Source organism: Orcinus orca, chromosome 13 (genome assembly GCF_937001465.1).
Source record: "Orcinus orca chromosome 13, mOrcOrc1.1, whole genome shotgun sequence".
In the NCBI taxonomy this organism is placed as follows: domain Eukaryota; kingdom Metazoa; phylum Chordata; class Mammalia; order Artiodactyla; family Delphinidae; genus Orcinus; species Orcinus orca.
The window spans coordinates 65,900,657-65,921,289 of NC_064571.1; the positions used below are offsets into that span (position 1 = coordinate 65,900,657).

A 20,633-nucleotide genomic window follows, 5' to 3' on the forward strand; every position below is an offset into this window, starting at 1 on the left:
ATTATCGCACTTACTACAGAATATTCTGATTGACAAGTCACACTAGTCAATAACCTCCTAGAAGGCAGGGAGCATGAGTGTACTCAAAAGAAACCCAATAAATGTTTGCCAACTTAGTCCATTTTATAAATAAGAAAACTGATATTCAGAGAAACTCACTGGCCTAAGGCCACACGGTTGTTAAGTGGCTGAGCCAGACAAACTCTGGTCTGATTCCAAAGCCAAAATTCTTTTTACTCAACATTCACATATTACTAACACTAGTCTATCCACTTCACAGACTAGGGGGTGGGGGAAAATCATCTTCTTTTATAGTTCCACAAAAATAAAATCATAATAAACAACCTGATATGTTCCTTAAGATCCAGCCATTTCAAAATTAATTTAAAAGGTTAAGATTAACTTGGATAAGCATGTCATGCTTCTTTATCATTTTATCTTCATTTCTCAAAGAAATAATTTTTAACATCATCGTTTACAGAATAATATATCAAAGACCCAAAGGAAAGAAAACTATAACATTTCAACTGAAAGGCAAGGTTTCAGCACAGAATGATCTTTGCATGGAGATGTACAAGAAAATAGGGTTTTGAAACAGAAGTCAAAAGCTGTTTAGCATCTGCCAGGAAACTCAGGTAACTTATCTCTCCAATCCTACGACATCTGCAACCAGCAGTTCACATATTTACTTGTTCTCCTAAGCTGTTGATACTATATGTATCTTTTTACAAATGATGCTTAAAGAAGGTACTTGCTGATGAAAGTTTTCCACCAAGAAAACTGTATCACTAACTCATTGACCATTAGTCTCACTAGAAAGAAAATAATGCCATTTAGCAACCTCATGCTTTGATGATACTTCCTTTAGGGCCAAGTACTAGTCAGTCTATAAGATCATTTAACTCAGATCAACTTGGGAAAACATTTTTTTATTCAAGCTAACATCACTAAACAAAAAAATCAAAGATAAGGTCTTATATCTGCTAGGATATGTTAAAATCCATCTATTAAAAAACCCTTCTCTTGGGCTTCCCTAGTGGCGCAGTGGTTGAGAGTCCGCCTGCCAATGCAGGGGACACGGGTTCGTGCCCTGGTCTGGGAAGATCCCACATGCTGCGGAGCGGCTGGGCCCGTGAGCCATGGCCGCTGAGCCTGTGCTCCACAACGGGAGAGGCCGCAACAGTGAGAGGCCCGCGTACAGCAAAAAAAAAAAACAAAAACAAAAAACCCTTCTGGTACAACTGATTCCAAATCATCTTTCCTCATGAGAGCTGCTGAAAGAGGCATGATTCCCTTCTTACCTCCTCTTTGTCACAACTTAAATGCTTAGGAAAGTAAGCCCTTCTACAGTACAGACCAAGTCCACATTTTGCCAATAGAAATACTGTGTTTCTTAAACTTTTTCAGCCAACACTTGGAAATTGGGAGATCTCACATAAAATTTAGATTTACTATTTCTGGAGATACAAGGTCTGTATGCCCAAGTTGCAACAATCAGGACAGGAGTCAGGAAGCTACAGCCTATGGACCCAAACCAGCCCACCACCTGTTTTCCTATAGCCTAAAACCAAGACTTGTTCTTACATTTTTAAATCATTGCAAAAAAAAAAGAAAGAAAGAAAGAGAGAAAAATAATATTTTGTGACATGTGAAAAGCATATGAAATGTAAATTTCAGTGTCCATAAATAAAGCTCTATTGGTACACAGTCACACCCATTCACATACATATCATCTACAGCTGCTTTCACACTACAAGGCAGATTGAATAGTTAGGTGCACAGAGTTGACCAGTTGTGACGGAGCCTGCACACTGCACAGCTGACAACCTCCACTACACCTCAAGGACTTTCTTCGAATCTCTCATGTGGTTTTCGTCACCTCCTACTGCGTAATAGCTATCTGTATCAGTGCTTTTCTCACTAATTTATATGTGACCTAAAGAAACCATATAACAGGCATTCAACAAATGCTCTACTAAATCCAACCCAAATATGAAACAAGGTAGGATGTGAGCCAAGAAACAGTAATCAAGAAACAGCTTCCCTGGTGGCACAATGGTTAAGAATCCACCTGCCAAGGCACAGGACACGGGTTCGAGCCCTGGTCTGGGAAGATCCCACATGCCATGGAGCAACTAAGCCCATGCGCCACAACTACTGAGCCTGTGCTCTAGAGCTGCGAGCCACAACTACTGAGCCCGCGTGCCACAACTGCTGAAGGCCACACACCTAGAGCGCGTGCTCTGCAACAAGAGAAGCCACCACAATAAGAAGCCTGCTTGCCGCAACTAGAGAAAGCCCGTGTGCAAGCAACAAAGACCCAACGGAGCCAAAAATAAGTAAATAAAATAAATAAATTTATTAAAAAAAATTTCTAGGAGCTTTAATAAAAAACAGTAAAAAGTGAAATTAATTTTTAAAAAAAAGATCTACTGAAAGTGCTATACTTCTGGCTACTCATTATCCTTACATGAAATTCACAAAAAACTATGAAGGGTGTTTTTAAACCTATTTTTAAGATTCAGAGAATGAACATTTATACACATGCAAATATACACACAACACATATATACAACCCCATTAAAGAGGCTCAACATCTCATTTTATACTAGACGAATCTCATGAGAGGAGACAGTTTTTGCTTATTTTCATCAGATTTTAAAATTAAACACCTAAAGAAGACTTAGAAAACAAATATACCAAGACATTTTCAGCATCACACCTAAAGTTTTATGCTAATCGGCACAAAAGTCACACCTGGGTCTGAATCTCCTGGCTCCTTTTCTTCCCTTACCTGAATAGCTGTCAGCCTATGTCTTACATTCACTAGGGAAATTCGTGCTAATAATAGCAGTATAGGCTTCAAGGTCAGGCTGTAGATTGATTCACCATCTAGAATGAGCAAACTCAGAACGAGTGCATCCAGTCCTTTGACCTGAAAAAAAAAAATTTAAGATGATATAATTTAGCAACATATTAATCGTTACATGTCTTACAAGAATACATATTTTCCAGGTAATCAGCTGTGAAACACAGGCACTGATCTATTACACAGCAGTTGGCACTGGACGGAGTCCTAACATTACAACTCCAGCCTGCCCTGACAGACAGCTGCCTGCTTGTACTTTAGAGAACAGGGCAATCAAGAAAATGCTACTATTTTTTTTTTTTAATTTGCTTTTCCCAAGTTGCACCCTTTTTTTTTCAAAATAAATTTTATTTATTTATTTTTGGCTGCACTGGGTCTTCACTGCTGCGCATGGGCTTTCTCTCGTTGTGGCAAGCAGGGGCTACTCTTCGTTGCGGCGCATGGGTGCCTTCTCTTGCTGCAGAGCACAGGCTCTAGGCGTGCGGGCTTCAGTAGTTGTGGCACACGGGCTCTAGAGAGCAGGCTCAGTAGTTGTGGCGCTTGGGCTTAGTTGCTCCGTGGCATGTGGGATCTTCCGGGACCAGGGCTCAAGCCCACGTCCCCTGCATTGGCAGGCAGATTCTTAACCACTGCACCACCAGGGAAGCCCAAGAAAATGCTACTATTGAAGAAGCATCATGACTTTACAGATTTACTTACAACAAAATAGCTTCTCAATAAAAACCATCCCTATGTGAAAGTATTCATATTAAACACCTACATTTCATATATGCTTCACCAGCTGGCTAATGTCATTACAAACCATTGCTACTCCATAATTACTATAAAGCCAAAAAACAACAAGGTTTTACATATCAAATGCTGAGTAGGCATACAATCATGGATCAATGTGAACAGAGGCTGCCCAAAAGGGATGCCTCTGAAAAATCTACTTCTTACTGAACAAAGATTTTCTACAACAGACGAAGCACCTGTGTTTTTAAAATGTGGACTGAATCATTTTGACAGTCACCACAAAATCGATAGTAGGAATGCTCAATGTTAGGAACATGGGCTGTAAGTCACAGACACAGGATAGGGTCCTTTTTCTGATTATTAATTTGTGGGCATAGGTAATTTTTTTTTAACTGAAGCCTCTGTTTCATCAGTTATAAAATAAAATAATAGAACCTAAACCTCACAGGGTTCTTGTAAGGATTAAACAATCCAAGTGATCAGTGTCTGGCTCAATGCTTTGTTGAAACATTCAATAAAGGTAAGAAAGTAATAGCTGTGGGTTCATCCTCTGTCTAACTTTCATCATTACTGAAAAGTGTACTAGAGGAATAAAGACAACGTGAATGACCACCACCAAACCACAAATAAAGCTTACTGTTACCTACACTGAGGGTAGAAGGAATTTTTTTTTTAAGTTCAATAATCAAGGAACTATTTAAGTACTGTAACTGCCTCAACTTCAGAAGAAAACAGATACAAAAAAGTTAAGTGCAGTCCAAAATCACACAGAAGTTATCAGCGTTTGAAAAGACATTACAGCCCAAGTTTTCCAACTCCCAAACCAGTGTTCTTCCTACCACCTCATACTGCCTTCCCCTCAGACCTCTCTACCTCTTCCTGCCCCTCAGCAAGCTCCTGGGCTATGCTAAGCATGAGGAAGTCCTCAAGGACAGGGCCAGGATCACTTCTAGACTTCTGACTAGGACAACTGCATGATGGTAGTGTGGGTCACTGAGACACAGACACCAGAAGAAGACCTGGTTTGGAGAAGAACCTCACCATGAGTTCAGTCTTGGACACAATGAGTCTGAGGTACCTTGTGAGACCTCCAAGTGGAGGTACCGAATACACAAGTGAATCTACTGCTTAAGAACTAGAGAGAAGGGCTTCCCTGGGGGTACAGTGGTTAAGAATCCGCCTGCCAGTGCAGAGGACACGGGTTCGAGCCCTGGTCCAGGAAGATCCCACATGCCGCACAGCAACTAAGCCCGTGCGCCACAACTACTGAGCCTGCGCTCTAGACCCCGTGAGCCAGAACTACTGAGCCTGCATGCTGCAACTACTGAAGCCCGCGCACCTAGAGCCCATGCTCCGCAACAGGAGAAGCCACTGCAATGAGAAGCCCGCACACCACAACAAAGAGCAGCCCCTGCTCACTGCAACTAGAGAAAGCCCACGCACAGCAACAAAGACCCAATGCAGCCAAAAATAAAATAATAAATAAATTTTTTTAAAAAAGAACTAGAAAGAAGACCCTGCCTAATGTGCCCAAGTTGGACCTGCAGCCTCATCAAATCATCTTGCCATTTAGATGGATTTAACAATCTTTATTTCCTAACATCCAAACCAAGCTGGTGAAGTATAAGACATGCCTTTAAGGAAAAGAATCCTTATTCTAATCACATTGAGATGAGAAAGATGTCTACCTGCTGTAGAACAAATTTAGATCATTTTCTTCTAAACGAAATCTTTAAAGATAACAAACAAGTAATTTAACAGGGAAACAAATAAAAAATTACACAAAGAGATACTCCATGATATACTACTTGGATCTCATTACCTCTGATACTCAAAGGTTTAGTTGGTTACCAAACCTCCTACTCTAAGTCCTCTGGAAATGTCATTAATTGGGTAAATAATAAATAAATAAAGGAGTGAATGCATGAATAAACAAATAAATAAACTTCTTTTCCTAGAGTTACCTTGCATCACCATCATTAAAAAATTAAATGCTTTCCTATCTTCCTGTGACATAACACTGATATTCCAACCGAATTCTAAATGTGCTTCCAGAGGTTTTGGGAAATGGCCGAGTTTTAAAGACGATTGTGGGACTTCCCTGGTGGCACAGTGGTTAAGAATCCGCCTGCCAATTCAGGGGACACAGGTTCAGGCCCTGGTCCAGGAAGATCCTACATGCTGTGGAGCAACTAAGCCCGTGAGCCACAACTACTGAGTCTGCATTCTAGAGCCCATGAGCCACAACTACTGAGCCCGCGTGCCACAACTACTGAAGCTCACGCGCCTAGAGCCCGTGCTCCACAACAAACCACTGCAACAAGAAGCCCACACACCACAACAAAGAGTAGCCCCCGCTCACTGCAACTAGAGAAAGCCCGTGTGCAGCAGTGGAGACCCAACACAGCCAAAAATAAATTTTAAAAAAATTAATTAAAGACAAAAAACAAAACAAAAAAAACTGGTATGTACATACAATGGAATATCATTCAGTCTTAAAAGTAAGAAAATTCTGACATGATACAACATGGATAAATCTTGAGGATGAACAATACATACTACTATATGTAAAGCAGATAACCAATAAGGATGAGTGTATAGCACTGGGAACTCTACTCAGCACTCTGTAATAACCTATAAAAGAATCCAAAAAATAAATAAATAAAGAGAATTGTTTATATTCTCAATTAAAACAGACAAAATGAAGGTTACAATTCCCTTAGGAATGACTCCTCAGTCAAGAGAGCATATGACATACAAAAATACTTATTTATCAGAATAGTGAAAAAAAGTCAACATCTGAGATAAACTTAATATAAAACTAGATTACTAGGAGATCAACTTTTATGTGTGAGAGGTGACCTACTCAGAAATGAACCTTCACTGCTATTCCCCTGAGGCTGGTTAGCACCAGAGGTCAAAAAACAGTGCTAAAAATGCCAAGGCCGTAATTTAGAGGCAGGGGAAATTAATTTGGCTTTGATGACTATACTCCATGACCATAAAGTATATTCACAAATATTTGTCCTTCACAAGAACTATGAAACATAAATCAGCACAGGAAAATGACAACTAGAAAATACTGATGTGCCACTCCCCAGTTTAAAAACTTCAACTCCCTTTATCTTCTAAATTCTCAGATTGCTGGTATAGAGTATAAATTGAATAATCCTCTCAAAAACAACATGACATGACCAAGAGCTGAACATGCATATACCCTAGGGCACAGCAACTCCACTCACAGGTATATGTCCTCAGCAGAGCTTCCCAACTCAGTGCTGGGAAGCATTTCCACGTGTGGCAAAATATCAATCCCCTCAGCCCTCAGCGGTTGCCCGACTACAGCCTGAGGGCCAGTAAAAACAGCCTCTTCCATCTAGCACACTGCACCAAACACTATCCCTTTTTTTTTAAGCATATGTTGTGCTTGGAAATTCTTGCAAATGATTCCCAGAAGACGTGTTCCTAATAGCACTGTACATAATATATTGCAAAAAATGGAAACATCCCATGTGGCCACTGAGAGTAGAACAGATATATAAACTGTGGTATATTCATACAACTGGAATACTATGCAATAGTAAAAATGAATAATAGTATAATTTCAGAAATACACCACTGAGCAAAGCAAGTCACAGAACACACACAATTTGTTTCATTTATACAAAGTTCAAAAACTGGCAAAACTAAACAATCTGTCCTCTGGGGATACATACATACATAGGTGCTAAAATCATGAAGAAAAGCAATGGAGGACTTCCCTGGTGGTGCAGTGGTTGAGAGTCCACCTGCCAATGCAGGGGACACGGGTTCAAGCCCTGGTCCGGGAAGATCCCCCATGCTGCGGAGCAACTAAGCCCGTGCGCCACAACTACTGAGCCTGCGCTCTAGAGCCCGTGAGCCACAACTACTGAAGCCCGAGCGCCTAGAGCCCGTGCTCTGCAACAAGAGAAGCCACCGCAATGAGAAGCCCGCGCACTGCAACGAAGAGTAGCCCCCGCTCTCCGCAACTAGAGAAAGCACTCCTGGAGCAGTGAAGACCCAACGCAGCCAAACAAATAAATAAAATTAAAAAAAAAAAAAAGCAATGGAATGTTAACACAAAATTCATGAGAGCGGTTCATGAGAAAGGGGGCCAGGGATACCACCAGGAAGCACACACAGGGGACCTTATAACCCTGTATTTCCCAACCTTTTCCAAGTCAGAGCAAATGCATAAGATGCTATTATTTGTAGTGCACATCAGGTAACTAGAGAAGGCTACTACACCAGACGAGACCAGTTCAAAAGCTCTCCCCAGCCCCAGCCCCACACAGCTACTGCAATGGCAAAGGGGCTCAAAACCTGGGGAACAGCAGTCGGGAAGCTCTGTTCTACAATGCTGGTGATGTTCTCTCTCTCAAGCCGGGTGGTGGGAACAAAGGAGTTTTGTTATTTAAACTGTACACATTCTGTATGCTTTTTGGAATGTATGAGGCACTTTTTTTTTAAGATTTTTTTTTTTAATGTGGACCATTTTTAAAGTCATTATTGAATTTGCTTCTGTTTTTTGATTTTAGTATTTTGGCCACGAGGCATGTGGGATCTTAGCTCCCAGAGCAGGGATTGAACCCACACCCCCTGCATTAGAAGGCAAAGTCTTAACCACTGGACTGCCAGGGAAGTCCCTGGATGTATGATGCACTTCTAATAAAAAAATTAAAATCAAGGTCTTATTTAAAGTTTCCTATGATTTGGTCTGAGCCCCATCAAGGCTGACCTTTTACTGCTGCTCCAACAGGCTCAAAGCAACCGTTTCCCACAAACACCGCACTCTTCTCCTCTCTAAATTTCTGCTCATGTGACTGCACCTAGAACGTATTTCTTTCTCTTCTCTACCTGTCCATTTCCTCATCATCTTTCAGGTTCTAACTCAAGGTCCACTCTTGACGAAAAGGTCTTCTCAGACAAAATTCACTTTCCACACGTCTTCATTAATTTCAGTATTTCTTTTTTTTTTTTGATGTTGGGGGTAGGAGTTTATTAATTTATTTTATTTATTTTTGCTGTGTTGGGTCTTCGTTTCTGTGCAAGGGCTTTCTCTAGTTGTGGCAAGCGGGGGCCACTCTTCATCGTGGTGTGCAGGCCTCTCACTATCGCGGCCTCTCTTGTGGCAGAGCACAGGCTCCAGACACGCAGACTCAGTAGTTGTGGCTCATGGGCCTAGTTGCTCTGCGGCATGTGGGATCCTCCCAGACCAGGGCTCGAACCCGTGTCCCCTGCATTAGCAGGCAGATTCTCAACCACTGCACCACCAGGGAAGCCTAATTTCAGTATTTCTTATAGGTTGAACCTCTCATGTAACCCATTTCTGTACTGTTTGAATTGTTACCTAACTTTACAGGTGCTTCTACTTTAGTATAGCAGAAAGAGTACTGAATTCGGACCCAGAAAATGTGTGTTCCAATCCCCCAGCTATAAGGCCTCTGACAAGTTTCTTTCACCACTGTGAGCATCAGTCTTCTCATCTAGAGAATACGTCAAATTGATATAGCATACATGAATGAAGCACCACTCCAACCACACGTTAGCGCTCGGTATGTATTTACAACTTTGTCTGGTGGGTTTCTAACCTGCACTATAGGGCAATAGAGGCCAGAAACTGTTTTATACACAGTAAGAGAGGGAATGAGACATTCCTTATAAGTAATTTCCTAGATAATTGAAGCATATCTCTTTAAGTGCCAAAATCTTGGGGATTTTATTTTAACCATTTTGGATGAAAACTTCTGTAAAGTATAGATTAAATTCCCTTCTTAGACATAAGATACGGAAGAGCTTTTAACCTTTCAATTACAATTTAGGGCCAGCATTATGAATCTCAATTACTCTATTGCAATATAACATAATGACTCAGTAAACTGATGTGTACAGAGGCTTCAGATTATGACTGCTTTTGTATTTCTCTTTCCAACCACCATCAAATTATTAACACTAATCTCTAACAACTCCATTCCCCTTTCATTTGTTACTTCTAATTCTGAGAAACCAGGTAACAGTAAATAGGTCCCTTTTGCTGTGCAAGTTTTGGATGCTAAGCGCAGCCTTCCAGGCTGAGTGGTCGATAGTAATGCTCTAGTTCTGAGGTGTCTGGATAAATCAGTTACCATACTTCTTTTCAGAGCATGTCATATCCCCCAAGCCCTGCGTATATGTGCTCAAACAGTACTGAGGAATTCAAACTGCAAGCTCTACTGATGACCTACTGATGCAGGTCAATAATATTACCTCCATATATGGATAAGAAGAATCATTATCACCATGGAGCACCTCTGTGCCAGACACTGTAAGTATATACAAATAAGTATATCTGTGACATAAAGGAAATCACCCCTGGGAACTGTTAGTAAGGACAGCAGCAAAAGTTTCCTGCAACAAAATTAAACAGATCTCCACATTCTCTGCTTTGCCAGAAAAGATCTTTATGTAACTGTGGTAACACATGCAGCTGGGTGACTGGTGCAGCTGCCTGCACTTTAATAAAAAGAGCAGCTAACAGAGCTCCATAAAATGGGGAGCATCTGAAGAGGAGTTTGAGTCTGATAATGGAACTTCTGGAATTGAAAATCTGATCAATGAACAAGCATTCTTAGTAGGTTCTGTACAAGCAATAAAGTCATGTTTCTCTCCTACCTATTATTAACTCCAGTTTATAAAGAGCCGTTCCTAAAGAATAAACAACACAATAATACCTATATATGACATTTCCAAGAAGCGTACCTCACTAAACTGCTGGAGCAAAACAGACGGCAGAAAATCCTGAGGGTGTAAATCAACAAGAGGCCCCGTCCAGTTACTCTGAACAAAAAGTTGCAAACTGCTCACACCAAGTAGGAATATCAGCTGCTGTCTGCATATGAGAATAAAGAAATAAACATGAGCCACTATCACTGTATAACCACACACTATTTCATTTCAGTTTTATTAAGAAAAATGTAAGATATCAACATTTATTGAGATTATCTGAGAGTATTACAAAAAAAAATTTCTGAAACAATTTACATCTGCAATGTCCAATATTATCACCATGAGCCACATACGGCTGCTTTAAATTTAAATTATTACAATTAAATAAAATTTAAAATTCAGTTGCACTGTCCACATTTCAAGTGCTCAATGGCCAAACGTGGCTACTGGCTACCGTACTGTACGGCGCAGATACAGAACATCTCCATCATCACAGGAAGTTCTCCTGAACAGCACTGGTTTAGGACCCTATCAGGCACTTAGAATTTTGTCTTGTGTTCTATTTAACAGCTCTGACACTGGATGGAAAACTGATTTTATACAAAAGAAAGCTGACAACAAAAAGTTGTTTTCAAATATTTTACTGATCCTGTACTACCAACTATCAGAACAACAACAACAAAAAAAACCCTAGAAATTTCACTTGAACCCATTCCTTTTCAATCCTACTTTGGCTGAAGACAGGAGTGGGTAGGTAAACCTATACTGCAAAGGAGAGATTTAAAAAAAAACTTTAAGCTTTGTGGGTCACACGTGTTTCTTTTTTTCCAACCCTTTAAAAACGTAAACATCATTCTTAGGCACTTTGGACTTGCTCCACCAGCAGTAATTTGCCAACCCCTAGATTAAGACACAAATAGGTGGGGATTCAACTCTAAGGAACAGCAGCCAGAGAATCCTGTAGCTTCACACTGAAGGAAAAATAAAAGCAGTCACCCTCTTCTTCCCATATCCCCTAGGCCCTACCTCAAAAGGAAGATTCTTTAAGGAAAAAAAAAATCAAGCCTACAAGCCTGTGGTAGCTGGAGTGCTCTGGATGCAGCACAACTGACAGCAAAGAATGAGCAGAAAACAGGTGACAAAAGAGGCTGTTTGTAATTAGAAGTCAGGAAACTTGAGGAAACAGGTGTGCAGCAAGATCTCAAAGCCTTAATATAACTGTCATAACTAAAAATCAAGATCCTTAAGGGGAATTGAGAATAGAGTTTAATTTCCAAATACCTCATAATGAGGTAACTGAAATGTCTCTTCTCAGCTCTGTGTGACAAGCCGAATTCTGGTCTACCAGTGTATGATGTATTTGTGTGTATGTGTGTTTTCATGTGCACCACACAAAGCTAATGGCTATAATACCACACACACATCTGACAGCAAAATAAGAGTCAGGAACAACATCAGAGGAATGTAAACTACTAGTAAACCAGAAAAATAAAAATGAATGACACTAATTTTTTAAATAAAATGCCTATAGTAGCACTCTTTTGTGAACTCCTTATAGATACAGATTATGTTTTATTCATCTTCACAACCTCAACACCTAGCCAGGAGTTGATTTGTTGAAGAACTAAATGAAGCCATTCCCTAGAAATAATGGTAAAACAAAACTGTGTTTTAAAGACAACTAAAGCTTGATGTGGTTGCCAGAGATGCTAGAGAAAAGGAAGGTATATTAACAAACTAACAACAGTAAAATATAAGCCACTGAAAAACTTAGGTTACACTGCTGTGTAACTATCCATTATATTTAATCCTATAAAATTACATAAACGTCAATGGAAGAAGATAAACCAAGGGTTCCATAATAAAAACATTAAAGATAACCTAAAACATAATAAAAGTAGTTATAATTATCACTCAGCAATCTACAAACAGCAAGATGGAGAGTGTACACTTTCAAGTTAAAAGAAAAGAAGATCTGAAGTCTTGTCTATGGCTAAAACCTATGAGACTTAAGAATTTAGAAACTCAGTAGGTTAGCACCCAGTCATAAGTCAGTGTTATATATGAAACCTGTATATCCTACACGACTTTACCTTTTCATTCTCGATGGTCCTTTGGACAGAAACTCTTACATAGATTATTTGGTACATCATGAGTCCTGAGTAAACACAAAGCCAGGTTTTTCAACAACTGCAAAAATCAGTGCCTTACACTGTCAAGGCAATATTAAATGTATTCAGAATCTGTTTCCCTACGAAAATTTCAAATAAAATTCTACCTTCTGGTTTTGTCCAAATCTGTTGAGTAATCCAGGAATGTTACTATCTGCTTCTCTAGGTAGCTGTCAATCTTTTCTTCAGTCATCGTTGCTGAATTTAAAATACTTTGAGTCAATGAATTTAAGAATATGGCCTCATAGTTCCCTTCTAGCAGCAATTGTAGGAAAGATCCACTCTCTGTAATAGAAAAAAATTAGTCCAATAATCCAAAGAACAACTACTTTCATACCGTAAAAGGTAACTATTATCATTTCAGCATGCCAAAAAAAAAATGTATATACTTAGAATGCTTCCTATACATTAACCACAAAGTACTGAGCAAATGCCCATCACTTCTCCTAGAATTAGAAGCTCATTCATACCATGAGCAGCATGTCAGAAGTTAGACCCAGAAATAATATTCCTCATTAGCAAGTAACATCAAAAGGAATTCTGCTGGGAATTCAAAAGAATTCCTACTGACAACAGAAAAGTTTCCTTACAAAGTTTCCTTTCACGATCTGGCTCCTCCTACCCCCACTGTCCTCCCTGATGAAAAGCTGGTTCCCTCATTGTTCCCCTAATATCCATATGCACATTCTGCCTCCACACTTTTACACTTGTGACTCCTCCTGGGGAACTTTTCCACTTGTCAGTCTCACTCTTTAAACAAAACTCAGGTCAAGTTTGACTTGTTCCATGAGACTTCCAGACCCAAACTTCAGAAACTACCTCTCTCCTGAAGCACCTATTGCGTATACACACAAACACGGGTCCGCGCACACATACATACACACACAAAAATATAGGACAGGACATATACTGTCCTACATTGTTATTTCTCTTTTGGGTCCAGCCTAAATTCCACAACCAGATGTGCCTATATCCCACTAGTATATGTGCCTTTTAACTCTTTCTCTCTCCGGTAAATGTGCTTTGCTTACAAGATTACATCTTTGCTGCCTCATTTCAGCTGTTGTGCTTACCAGCTGTGTGACCTTGAATAAATTACTTAATCTGTACTTAAATGCCTCCATCTGCAAAACGGGAATAAAAGTAGTGTCTACCTTACAGGTCTATTCTAAGCATTAAATGACTGAAGAAATGTTAAGGGATTAGAAAAACAATTGACATTATTATTGAACCCGGACGGTGAGAAGTCTGGGGTAAAGACATGCACGGAGCCTTTGGACCGCGCCCACTATGTCAAGGATGCAGCAACCCAAAGCATTAAGAATCAGATAGATTTGGGTAGGAAAAAACTAAAACCAGAAGGAATGAGAACCCAGCCGCCGCCACCCCTTCTCCCCACAGTCCTCACGCTGGCCTCAGTCCCTCCTTGGCAGGTGCACCCCTCTCACCCGAACCGGCGACTCCCTCTTGCTTCCACTGCTGCAGCTCAGCCTCAGTGGGGAAGCCCCTCAGTAGGGCCAGCTCCGGGGTCCACATCACCTCAGATATCGGTGCAACCAAAACAGAGTCCTACGAGGGTCACACAGGAGTCAACAAAAGAAAGTGAAAGGAAGAGGGTCCAAAGACGTCGAAGAGTAGTGGCGACAGTTCCTGTAAGCACATCCACAGCCCTAGAACCCCATGTGCGGACACCGGCACAAGGAGGCGACCATAACGGTAGCGCGGAGAACCCTGGGAAGAACACACAAACTCTCAGGGACCCGCTTCCGCCTAGGAGACCAACCCGAGTCCTTGGTACTGAGCATGCCCAGTAGGAATGCCCCACCCCGAGCAGGGGAATGGGCGGTGTTTGGAGGGCGTGGCCGACCTCAGCCCTGCCCCCAGGGGTGCTGCCGAAGGAGTGGAGGGCGTGGAGTCATCTTGTACCGCCCACCGAGGAGGCAGGTTGAAAGGCAGTTCAAAGTCGCGATTTTGCCTAGCTGCGGTTTACTTGGAAGGTCTAAGCCTTTGATTCCTAAACCTGTTTGGGTCAGAACCCTCCAGACTACCTGATGAAAGCCATAGTCCTTCCCGCAAAAGCACGTGGACCCTTACCACCAACACTGGGGTACCATTTCAGGGAGTTAAAGTCCCTCTGAAGTGGAGTCTGTGAACCCCAGGTTAACAACCCCGTCAGCTGGGCTTCCCTGGCGCCACAGTGGTTAAGAATCCGCCTGCCAATGCAGGGGACACGGGTTTGAGCCCTGGTCCGGAAAGATCCTACATGCCGCGGAGCAACGAAGCCCGCGCGCCACAATTACTGAGCTCTAGAGCCCGCGAGCCACAACTACTGAGCCCACGTGCCAGACTACTGAAGCCTTTGCGCCTGGAGCCCGAGCTCTGCAACAAGAGAAGCAACCGCAGTGAGAAGCCTGCACACCACAACAAAGAGTAGCCCCCGCTCACCACAACTAGAGAAATACTGCGTGCAGCAACGAAGACCCAACGCAGCAAAAAATAAATAAAAATTAAAATTAAAAAATACTGGAAAAAAAAAAGAACCCTGTCAGCAGAGGTCTTTATTCTTGAATGTATTCAAGTGTAAGAAAAGTATCCGGTTTTGATGCTGCCACTACATAAATCATAATTAGGTGGGACATCTGGCCCAGCCACTGGTGCAGAGAAACTTTTGGAGGCTAGACTGTGAGAAACCTCCCAGCCCTGCGTTCCTGCTGCCGGCCCAGAGCTGGCGCCTTAGTCGCACGTCTTTTAATCTTCATAGCCGCACTCCTAGGCCAGAACGGAGCACTGAGAGCCGGACTTGGTGGAACAGGACTCTGCCCCAGTCAGCTTGAAGCCTGCACCGTGAGTGCGCCTGCCGTACACGATCCAGGAGAAAGCTGCAGGGTGACACTGACCACTCGGGATTCATGGAAGAATCAAGTGCAGTTCTGGAAGAGCCTTGCCCAGTACCGGCTCCAAGGCGAGAAGCGAAGTAATTCTTTTTTTCTTTTTTTTTTTTTTACAACTTACACATACTTTATTTACTTGACTGAAAGCTTTATGGTACATAAAATGCTTTCTATAGTTGATCTCAGCTTTGTTCACACCTAAGTGAGTTGTGTCTGGGTTTTCTGTGCTCAAGACTGCTCAATTGCTGCTGCTGCCGCTGTTGGTTTGTTTTCTTTCAGGATCAAGATGGGTACTTTCATATAAAATCTTGTTTTTAATTCCTTCTCTGGCAAGTCATTCCTGGATTCTTAGCTTTGCATAATTATACCTACAATGGAACCAGCATCCTAAAGTCACCAAGATAAATCCTCCTACTCGAACGTCACATGATCTTCTAATTCTACCTTCGCCTTCCCGGGCGCCCCGGGCTCCAGCGCAGCCGCCATGGGGACAGTCGGCACCTCCTACGAATTCTTAATTCACTTTCTTCCTCAGGACCCAGAGCCCCTCTAGACTTTGGAAGGAAGAGGTGCTCGGCTTAGCTCAGCAGCTGCCAGCAGATGCCAACAGAAGCCAGACCTGGGCTGTGAGAAAAGAGCAGATGCCCTAGAATGTTTTCTCACTGAGAAGTAATGAAAAGGTATTTGTGCAGGGAAGCATTTTTGATCGGTGCGATCATCTGTTTTTTCAAGCACAAAATATAGCACTGTGGAACTATTTGACAGTTGTTAAAGATCAACAGTTGCAGAAACACACTAACCACTACACCAAGTTCCTCACTTGTGTGTAGAGCCCCATTGACCCACAGGGTGAACTTGGAGCTCTCACTATAATTCAAGTTTTGTTTTGTTTTTTTAATTGAAGCATAGTTGATTTACAATGTTGTGTTAAGTTCTGCTGTATCAAGGTTTATTTTAAATGTGATTTGCGAGACAATGATAGTCATTAAATCTATTAATCTCCCTTGAAACAAAATAGAGTCCAGTAATAAAAATGGGAGAAAAAACATCTCAATTTAAAAAAAAAAAATACTGAGACTTCCCTGGAGGTCCAGTGGTTAGGATTTCGCCTTTCAATGCCGGGGGTGCAGGTTTGATCCCTGGTCAGGAACCTAAGATCCCACATGCCTTGAGGCCAAAAAAAAAAAAAAACATAAAACAGAAGCAGTATTTTAACAAATGCAATACAGACTTTAAAAATGGTCCACATCAAAAAAATTTTAAAAATAAATAAAACTTTAAAAAAATAAAATAAATAAAAATTAAAAAGAAAATACTGAGTGGAAACTGAGTTGGTAGGTGAGCTATGTCCACTTTAGGATCAGTGTGGAGTGCCTTGGCTGGAAGGTCTGGTGGGAACCCAGATGCCACTATTTATAAGTCCTTTTTCTTATGCTAGTCAGATTTCTCAGGGAGAGTCTTTAAATCTCCCACCTGGATAGTGTCTGGTTGCCAGAATTTCAAAGCCAAGTGGAGCAAGAAAGCCAGGAGTCTCAGCATTCAGGACCCAGTCTGTATATGGGACCCTCTACAGGGTCCATATACACCACTGCAGGGGTGGTGGAGGGAAAGCAGTGGATGCACGTTCCAAACGACTGACTCAGCTGTGCAGGAGTCCTCCTCATTTTAGCCCCTCCTTCTCCCACCCCATAATCTTCGGTCCCAGAGGCACCTAGTGCTCCTCGTTCCTGAGTCTTTTGGGGATTCTTCAGTGTAGATAAAAGGTGGCCTTAGGGGGCTTCCCTGGTGGCGCAGTGGTTGAGGGTCCGCCTGCCGATGCAGGGGACGCGGGTTCGTGCCCCGGTCCGGGAGGATCCCACATGCCGCGGAGCGGCTGCGCCCGTGAGCCGTGGCCGCTGGGCCTGCGCGTCCGGAGCCTGTGCTTCGCAACGGGAGAGGCCGCGGCGGTGAGAGGCCCGCGTACCGCAAAAAAAAAAAAAAAAAAAAGTGGCCTTAGCATTCTCTGTTGCATTTTTAGGATTGGGCTTTCTTTGGTCAGTGAAATCAGTTACCTAGCTTCCAACACTGTTAACTCCTCTCATCTTCTCTTTCCTTGAGAGTTATGTCTTAATTTTTTTTCTTTACCGTAGTTTTTTAAATTAATTTTTTTTGGAGTATAGTTGCTTTACAATGTTGTGTTAGTGTCTGCTGTACAGCAAGGTGAATCAGTTATACATATACATATATCTAATCTTTTTAGGTCACCACAGAGCAGAGTTCCCTGTGCTATACAGTAGGTTCTCATTAGTTATCTATTTTACATATAGTAGTGTATATATGTCAATCCCAATCTCCCAATTCATTCCACCCCTCCCTTCCCCCCTTGGTAACCATAAGTTTGTTTTCTACATCTGTGACTCTATTTCTGCTTTGCAAATAAGTTCATCTGCACCATTTTTCTAGATTCCACATATAACTGATACTATACGATATTTGTCTTTCTCTTTCTGAGTTATTTCACTCGGTGTGACAATCTCTAGGTCCATCCATGTCACTGAAAATGGCATTATTTCATTCCTTTTAATGGCTGATAATATTCCATTGTATATATGTACCACATCTTCTTTATGCATTCTTCTGTCGATGGACATTTAGGTTGCTTCCACGTCCTGACTATTTTAAGTAGTGCTGCAATGAACATCTGGGTGCATGCATCCTTTCGAATTATGGTTTTCTCCAGATATATGCAGAGTGGGATTGCTGGATCATATGGTAGCTCTATTTTCAGTTTTTTAAGGAACCTCCATACTGTTCTCCATAGTAGCTGTACCAATTCACATTCCCACCAACAGTGTAGGAGGGTTCCCTTTTCTCCACACCCTCTCCAGCATTTATTGTTTCTAGATTTTTTGATGATGGCCATTCTGACTGGTGTGAGATGATATCTCATTGTAGTTTTGATCTGCATTTCTCCAATAATTAGTGATGTTGAGCATCTTTTCATGTGTTTTTTGGCCATCTGTACGTCTTCTTTGGAGAAATGTCTATTTAGATCTTCTGCCCATTTTTTGATTGTGTTGTTTGTTTTTTTGATATTGAGCTGCATGAGCTGTCTTTACCGTAGTTTTAATGGGTTTTGAAGGAGAGAAATTAGATGCATACATTCAATATGCCATGTTTACACAGAACCTTAAATTGTGTTGTAAATGACACCTTTCTCCAAGTAGCTTCAGGTTTGATACATTTATGTGTTTTAACCAATTCTATCTCATGTCTTTCAGGTAGTAAAGGGGAGGCAGGATCTTTTCACTAGCTCAAGACATTCTTCACTAGCATGGAGAAGTCAGGATTGTAACCAGCATTTCATGACCCTTCAACCCCTTTTCATATTCATTAACAACTCTCATGTTTAATAATGATAATAATTTTTTAATGTTTGCAAATTTTTTTGGAGTTTTTGTTTTATATTTATTTATTTATTTTTGGCTGCACTGGGTCCTCGTTGCTGCGCGCGGGCTTTCTCTAGTTATAGTGAGCAGAGGCTACTATTTGTTGCCATGCATGGGCCTCTCATTGCGGTGGCTTCTCTTGTTGTGGAGCACGGGCTCTAGGCTCGCAGGCTCAGTAGTTGTGGCACACAGGCTTAGTTACTCCGCGGCATGTGGGATCTTCCTGGACCAAGGCTCAAACCCATGTCCCCTGTATCGTCAGGCAGATTCTTAACCACTGCGCTACCAGGGAAGCCCTGAAAATGTTTATAGCAGCATTTTTAGTAACAGCCCAAAACTGGAAACAACACAAATGTCCATCCACAGGTAAATGAATAAACAAATTGTGGTATATTCATACAATTGAATACTGTTCCCCTATAAAAAAGAATGAACTATAGATACACCCAACATACACAAGCATCAAAATAATTACGCTGAGTGAAATAAGTCAGAAGAAAAAAGAGAACATCTCATATGATTCCATTTATGTAAATGTAAACTAAACTCTAATGACAGAAAGCAGATGAGTGGTTGTTTGGGGTGGGGAGGCGGAGAGGAAAGCAGGGAGAGGTTACAAAGAGGAACAAGAACACTTTGGGGATTGATGGATGTGTTCACTATCTTGATTGTGCTGATGGTTCCATGGAAATGTACATATGGAAAAACATCGCCCTGTACAGTTAAAATATGTGCACTTTATTCTATGTCAATTAGACCTCTATAACACTGTCTTTTTTTTTTTTTTTTTTTTGCGGTACGCGGGCCTCTCACTGTTGTGGCCTCTCCCGTTGCGGAGCACAGGCTCCGGACACGCAGGCTCAGCAGCCATGGCTCACGGGCCCAGCCGCTCCGCGGCATGTGGGATCTTCCCGGACCGGGGCACGAACCCATGTCCCCTGCATCGGTAGGCGGACTCTCAACCACTGCGCCACCAGGGAAGCCCCTACAACTCCTTTTGATGTTGTTGAGGCAGCATCTTTACCTATGGTTACTTCAGCCCAACAAGCTGAATTATATGTTCTTACATGGGCTTGTACTTTAGCCAAGGACAAAACTGCCAATATTTATACCAATAGTAGATATGCTTTTAGAGTACCTGTGATTTTGGAATGTTGTGGAAGCAGTGTGGCTTCCTAACTTCTAGTGGAAATAAAATTTTAAATGGCCCCTATGTTCAGGAATTATTTAATGTAATACTTTTACTTGCCTCTTTAGCTACTTTTAAGATACTGGGGCATTCTAAACTTGACTCTCTGGAAGCTAGGGGAAAATCATCCTGCCAATATTGCTGCAAGGAATGCTGCCCTTAAAGCAGCCAAATCTCTGTCATGGTTCGAAGAGATATTTCCCCAAATGATAATTTAGAAACACTGGCTAGAGAGCTCAACAATTAGCCTCAAAAAAGGAAAAACAAGATTGGAAATTCAACAGTTGTTGGTTTGATAAAAAGAGAAAGCTCTGGTTTGGACCAAATAACAACCCAGTCCTACAGGAGACTCTAAAATTCCCACTCCTCATCATGCTGCATGCATTAAACCATTGGTCTACTGACAAAATAGTAGCCTGCATGAATCAATACTGGTGATTATTAACAAGGCCACAATATCAACAAGGCCACAAAAGCACCTACCTCACTTGTCCCGCTTGTCCAAAGTACAACCCAGGGAAGCCTGTTGGTACTGCTCCCAGACATTTTAAAATGCCCAATGGACTGCTCGAGCTCTGGCAAATGGATTTGATACAACTTCCTGTGTCTAGTGAATATAAATGT

General features: G+C 41.6%; 1 protein-coding gene across 6 annotated transcripts in view; it reads right to left on the reverse strand.

Annotated features, from left to right (window-relative positions):
• The window catches only part of TTC27 (tetratricopeptide repeat domain 27), a 178,957-nt gene extending 164,677 nt beyond the window's left edge, over nt 1–14,280 (reverse strand). For 3 of the 6 annotated variants that reach the window (XM_033425260.2, XM_033425257.2, XM_049696319.1), the window contains exons 1-4: nt 13,950–14,243; nt 12,609–12,786; nt 10,364–10,493; nt 2,795–2,935 (exon numbers count right to left, since the gene is read on the reverse strand). In XM_033425260.2, coding sequence (XP_033281151.2) covers nt 2,795–2,935; nt 10,364–10,493; nt 12,609–12,786; nt 13,950–14,037 — 537 coding nt within the window. In that variant the 5' untranslated portion in view covers nt 14,038–14,243. Of the gene's footprint in view, nt 1–2,794; nt 2,936–10,363; nt 10,494–12,608; nt 12,787–13,949 lie in introns of all 6 variants that reach the window. The other 3 variants (XM_004268202.3, XM_033425261.2, XM_049696320.1) reach the window with 3 other exon arrangements.
• Between the last annotated feature and the right edge of the window lie 6,353 nt (nt 14,281–20,633).